Source organism: Medicago truncatula, chromosome 6, assembly GCF_003473485.1.
Source record: "Medicago truncatula cultivar Jemalong A17 chromosome 6, MtrunA17r5.0-ANR, whole genome shotgun sequence".
In the NCBI taxonomy this organism is placed as follows: Eukaryota; Viridiplantae; Streptophyta; class Magnoliopsida; order Fabales; family Fabaceae; genus Medicago; species Medicago truncatula.
This window is the reverse complement of record NC_053047.1, coordinates 31,803,944-31,810,303: the sequence shown is the minus strand read 5'-3', so window position 1 is coordinate 31,810,303 and position 6,360 is coordinate 31,803,944. Positions and strand designations below refer to the sequence as shown.

Here is a 6,360-nt window from a genome sequence, read left to right as displayed (position 1 = left end):
ATTTGGAGAAGTTGGATGGTTTGGAAGAAGTTTTGAAGAAGCAAGCAATACTGGAAAACTGAGTTTCTGCGTTCTGGTTATGTTCAGTTTTCCTCGGTAGTTTGCTGCCGCCGGTTCACTCAAAACTTCGGCAGTTAACTGCCGAAGGACATTTTGGTATTTTACTCGTGTGGCACAGCCATACTATACGTGGGAACAACAATTCTCTAATTGTTATGTCCTTAGCCTTTTGGACTAGTGATAACAGTTATGAAACATTAGCCAGAAACGAAAAGATGAACAGCACAACCACGACAATATCTTTGAAACCTTTGATTCCTCGTAACAACAACGTTGTTTTTCCCAAAATATGTTCCACAAAATCCACAACAACAATAGTTCGTGCAAATCTTCAACCACCCAACAATTCCACCAACACAACCCAACAACAACAACAGCTCAATCTCTCTGTTCTTCGCTTCACATTGGGTCTCTCTCTCTCTCTCTCTCTCACGTGTGTTCTTCTGGTTGGAGAATGTTTTTTTATTGTATTCATTTGGTGTGTGTTTTTTGGTTGATTTCAGGTATACCTGGTTTTGATGAATCTTACTTACCTAGATGGATTGGTTATGCTTTTGGTTCACTTCTTCTCTTAAATCATTTTCTTGGTTCTGATTCTGCCACTGTTACAACAGCACAGCTTGTAAGATTTTCATTTCCCTTTCTTATTCAATTAAATGGGTTAAATATGCATATGTAACATTCTTTTTGTTGTATTTAAATTTGAGATTAATTTTCATACAATGTTGATAAATCACAACCATTCATATGTGAAACTTTATATGTATATGAGCATGGTTCGGTTCGAGATGAAAACTGAACCGAACCGAAATGAACTGTTTGCTAAATTTGAAATAACTCAACTGAACCGGATTCTTTGCATTTCGAACTGAACAGAACTGTTCCAATCCGAACCGAACCGAATTGTTATTATTGGTACTGTTGAAAAGAATATAAAAAAAACAAAACGAAATCGAATTTCAGTTACCAAACTGAACCGAACTGTTTCGAATCGAACCAAACAGTTTTGAACCGAACTGTTTCAGTTCAATTTCAGAATTGTTAATAATGGTTCCGTTTTTTTTTTGGTTTGGTTCGGTTCAATTCAGCAGTTTGGTTCGGTTTTTTGTAAGGCGGTTCTATATACGTTAAAGTCAAACGTTTGCAATAATCTGATGGTTATTAGAAAAACATTTACACTGACTGTGTATATACATTTATTATCAGTTAAATACAAAAGTATTAGTGCTATAGTGATTTTTTAGAGACAAATTGTTAGTGGTTAACTTGTTAAGGGGAAAGAGAATTTGTTAGCAGCAGGGATCGAGCCTGGACCTCCTCCTTAAGCTTCCTAACTCATTCCACCGGGTTACACCTTCAAGGACATGTGTGCTATGATGATTAGGAAATGTAACTACACAAGTACTGTTTGTCGGTTAAATACAAGACATTGTTGTCAAATAGCGACACTATAGCATAGTTTGAATATATCACTATTGTTCTGTGATATCTTATTTAGTAGAAAATATTGTTAAATAGCGGCTATAGTGACGCTATAGTACTATAGCACACATGATTTAAACAATGCGATTGACCACACTAATACAAGGTTTTAAATTGCAATCGCTCCTTAACACTGATGAGATTTGGGGTTAAATGTGGCTTTTGTGACCTCGATTGTGGCTGTGTTGCGGTTGTGGAGATGAGAAAAACCTGTGTTGGATTTCTTAAGGACTAAATTGATATTTTCATTTCTAAGGTCTCAGTAATTTTTGTTAGGGACTAATTTGGGTATTTACTCTCAAATTTTATTTGTGATTAAAGTAAAACCGTATTTAACCTTTATAAGTTTTTCTATGGCGATCTTAAATTGCTGTGTTTTTCGTTGTTATATGTAGAGAACAGAGGTTTTAGGTCTGTCTTTGGCTTCCTTCTCAGTTGTACTGCCTTACCTTGGTAAATTTCTCAAGGTAACTTTATCCATTTATAGTACACATTTATTCGGCTTGAATAATTTGAATAAATTCACTAAGACTTGATAGATATGTTTGGAGCTTTCATAAATCAATGAGGCTTCTAGTTTCTGTATGACTTGCTCATAATGTAATACATTTGGAAAACAGCTTAACTAAGCACTAGTTGAATATAATATATTTCTATAATTAAAGAGAAAATGTGGTTAAATTGTGTCCATATCAGTTGTGATATTTTTTTCCATAACTTATCCTGGTGAGTTGAGTTCATAGACACTGACACAGACATCGATACCGGACTCGATATTGACGTCGACACCGATAATGAGTTGAAAAAATGAAATAGTTGAATGTAACCGCATGTGTTGGTGTTGTGGCAGTGTCAGATATTGATACATGTTGGACACACCATCGTTTTGAAGTGTCAGTGTTACATATCTAACCAACTTATGGACGTGTCATTAACTATTTTTACAAACTCTCTCAAACGCTAACACAAGTGGCTACACCAGTAGATAAACTCAAATAAATTCTTTATAAGTCACTCGAAGCACCTTAATTTTTTTCTAGTATAGGGCGCTTTAATATGAAGTATTTCGCATATGATATCGATCCTCAGACATGTCTGAAAATTGTTAGGGTGCTCAACCGGTGGAACAAACAACTCTACCAGATGAAGCGCAACAAGTATTTGTCATGTCAACAGATATAGCGGACGGTCTGAAGGAAGATCTGGCTTGGACATCGTATATTTTGCTGCGTAATACTAACGCCATAGCTGCGGTATGTCATATAGATTATCATTATTAGTTTATTATTATTGTTATTAATTTAAACAAACCCATGGTTGGTTGATTGCTATAGAAAACAAAAAAAGAAAAAAGGTATGGACAGTTGTGATTATAAAGTAGTATTTTCTGGATTGACATGAAATATATCTGTTTACCATCAAAATTTGAAGTTGATGTTTCAAAAGGTAAAATTGTGAATGTGTAAAATTATGTGATTTTTGTTGGACGACATGCATTACTCAGTTTTCTGTTGATGAAAATAGTTAACATTTAGCTATATAGTCAGATGGTCACTTAGAAGTTATTATGATGTAAATATAAACATTGAACTCTGTTCATTCCTCCGTTCAATTTGGTACTACCATTTATTCTCGCAGTTTTGCAATCCATTTTTCTGCTCTTAAGCTTTTATTTTGATTACCTTATTTTTGAACAATTTCAATGTGTTCAGCTCATTTTTATTCAAGGAGAAATATGCGCAAGAGGCTACTGGAACGTAACCAATGATTCATCGAAAGAAATTCTTCTTGGACAGTTTAGGAAAAAAATTGAAAATGCCGGCCTCAATGATTTGAAGGACACCCTATATTTTCCACAAGATGCAGGTAATGATGAAAGTCATAATATAATATTAATATATAATATGGAAGTTGCATATGGTTTTGTACAGTGTTGTCAAATAGGGGGCACTATAATTCTATATCTTAGAAAATATTTGAACAAATCGCTATTGTTTTGTGATACATTTGTGGTACGAACTGTTGTCAAATAGTGGCCGTAGTGAACGCTATAGCATTCTACCGTAGCATAATTTGACCAGTTTGTGAAAATTATGTTAATGCAGCCCATCTAAGTTCTAACACTTGCTCACTATTATATGGACAAGTAATCTCATTTTCATACTCAACAATGCATTATCTGAATGTTTAGCCTGCAGTATCTTACCAGTTTTATATATGCTACTGCCTCCGACTAATATGAAGCGGCATTTCTGTCTATTTGCACTTAATATTCTTAAGAAAATTGTTGAGTGTGCTAATTTCTACGATAAATTTCTAACTGGTTTAACTAACAAACATAAGAAACTATAAATGTGATTTAACCAACAACTACAATTTTCTGTAAAAGTGTCTTTAACCATGTGTCGAACTACACAACAAAGTTTGTATGATATAGGCTTAGAATTCAATAAACACAAATAAACTTACAATAATTACAAAAATCCTAATCATATTTTCAACAGCAATAAAGTTCTTACTGTATTAAATGAATCAACTCATTATTAGCATGACTTACACTTCACTGCGAACATTGTCTTCAACCTTGGTTCAAATAATCTGGAATTTTGATGAATGTTTCAGATTCTGAATTTCAGGATCTTGCACCTAAAGGGACTCGTTCTCTTCTGGTGCAGCCAATATTACAAGTTTCTCTCGAGAGTGCTACTGATTCGAAAAAACTGGTGGGATTTATTCTGCTGGTCTCGACCACGAGGTATGCATTTAGCATTAAAGACAGAGCTTGGATTGCAGCTGTGGCCAACAAGCTTAGAGGTAATAGCATCAACATGTTTACAAATTTATATTTAGGCTTAAATATTGCACTTGTCCCTGCAAATATGTCCCGTTTAAGTTTTGGTCCTTGTAAAATAAAAATTCAGAAGTCAGTCCCCGCAAAAAAATCTGTCTTTTAAAAATACCCCTGGGCCCATTTAAGTCATGACAAGTCACCAAAATGCCTACGTGGCGCACGCTGATTGAACCCATTTTGTAGTTTTTGGTCGCTGCAAAATATTTTGTTTTTTAAAAAGATCCCTGCAAAATTTTTTGTTTTTGAAAATAGTCCCTGGAGGGACTATTTTCAAAAACAAAAAATTTTGCGGGGACTGATTTCTGAATTTTTATTTTACAAGGACCAAAACTTAAACGGGCCATATTTGCAGGGACGAGTGCAATATTTAAGCCTTATATTTATAGATGAATTTACACATCATTTTTGTAATTTTTTTATTAGTCAAGTATGCGTGAATATCATAATAGAATTTCAAATAACTCAACAGAAACATCGAAATGAAAGACCATTAGATAAATAATAAATCTAGAGAGGAACAAAGAGCCCTCAGATGAAATTGTTGAGATATTTGTTAATCTGTTGTGATATTCTGTTCTGTTGGAAATAGGATAGATTCAAATAGTTATATCCCTATAGTATAATCATGGGATTTAAATGTACACATTGAGAGATTAATCTCTCAAGCATTCAGAATAATATTCAGTCTCGTATTTAACTGTTTCAAATCGATGAATGCATCTCAAATTTGAAAAATTGGCATATCTAATTTAAACCAAATCTAGCTTGGAGCACCACCTTAATCTGCATCATTTTTCATTTCCATGAAATTTTGAGATACATTTAGAGGTATGTGTAAATTGTAAATTGTAATACACTATACATTAACACACACATTTTTAATGATTTCCGAGCTTCTGTTTAGCTGTATACTACCTAGTCCATGTTACTTAATATCCTCTTTGTTACTCATTTTCCTGTTATCGTCATATATTAACAAAAGGCTCCATGATATAAGTACCCTTTTTCTCTTTTTAACCTTTCGTTTCTACCTTTCAAACCTCTGCAATTTTTGTTTTCAGGCTGATGTGGATTTCTTTCGTGTTTATAAGCCTAAATTCAATTTTGTACAAGTAGATTGAAGTGGTAAAGTATTTTCTGCACGGATGATAAGGTGCCAGAATGTTTCTGATGGCTAATATAATGCCAATCTTGACATGGGATGCTACACCTTTTTGATATCATGATTAAAAGTGTAATTATGCATCCAGTTGAACTGATGATCAGAAGTTACACTTACAAAAAGAAGTTGAATCTAGTTGATCACATTTAGTATCCGATCGTGCCTTGAAGAGAATTACCACCCTTGGAGGAAACTTATGAGAAACAGAAAAATGGACATCAGGATTATACCTCTCATGTATTAGAAAGTGAACTTTTGAAGGACTGAGTTGTGCATAAATATTCGATTATCTCGCAGAACTTTGATCCAGTGATTTGTGGTTCAAATAAATGTAAAAGTTATCTTTTGAGGCATCAAACCAAACATGTTTGTCCATACTTTTGTATATTGATTTCACATTTAACCATTTGTATGATCGTATCTTTCTCTTTTGGCACCTCATTTGTTTCTACATGACATGATGTGCTACTATACCTCTAAATGTGCATGTTAGAATTATTAAACTTTGGCTTGCAATGATTCATTTATGCTTAAAGAGAGGAATGCTAGCAACACTCACTTTTGAGCACTCTCTCTAACACTCACTCTTTCATTGGATAAAACCAATGTATGTCCCACCACTTTGTGTGGGTTCAATTTTCAAGTGTAGACCCACAGTGATTGAAACCAATAAGAGAGTGAGTGTTAGAGAGAGTGCTCAAAAGAGAATGTTGCTAGCATTCCTCGCTTAAAGATGAGCAATAAATATTTGTCCGTAAACTAACCATTTTCAAAACTGTACTTCCAAACTACACGTTTTGTCCAG

At 34.0% G+C, this 6,360-nt stretch overlaps 1 protein-coding gene across 3 annotated transcripts; it reads left to right on the top strand.

Annotated features, from left to right (window-relative positions):
* The first annotated feature begins 200 nt into the window (after positions 1–200).
* LOC120575931 (protein COFACTOR ASSEMBLY OF COMPLEX C SUBUNIT B CCB2, chloroplastic) lies at positions 201–6,008 on the top strand. 3 transcript variants are annotated; one of them, XM_039826824.1, is made up of 7 exons: positions 201–468; positions 564–682; positions 1,938–2,009; positions 2,652–2,795; positions 3,255–3,408; positions 4,165–4,356; positions 5,510–6,008. In XM_039826824.1, exons 1-7 carry the CDS (start codon positions 216–218, stop codon positions 5,512–5,514), a joined length of 939 nt encoding a protein of 312 aa, XP_039682758.1. In that variant the 5' UTR covers positions 201–215; the 3' UTR covers positions 5,515–6,008. The 3 variants fall into 3 exon arrangements, with proteins under 3 accessions (XP_039682758.1, XP_039682757.1, XP_039682759.1); XM_039826823.1 differs by having other exon boundaries at positions 5,455–6,008; XM_039826825.1 differs by lacking the exon at positions 5,510–6,008 and having other exon boundaries at positions 4,179–4,343.
* The last annotated feature ends 352 nt before the right edge of the window (positions 6,009–6,360 follow it).

Coding starts and splice junctions, on each gene's coding strand:
- LOC120575931 (XM_039826824.1), top strand. CDS start 216: ATGTCCTTAGCCTTTTGGACTAGTGATAACAGTTATGAAACATTAGCC. Junction 683..1,937: donor CTGTTACAACAGCACAGCTT/GTAAGATTTTCA, acceptor TGTTATATGTAG/AGAACAGAGGTTTTAGGTCT. Junction 2,796..3,254: donor ATACTAACGCCATAGCTGCG/GTATGTCATATA, acceptor CAATGTGTTCAG/CTCATTTTTATTCAAGGAGA.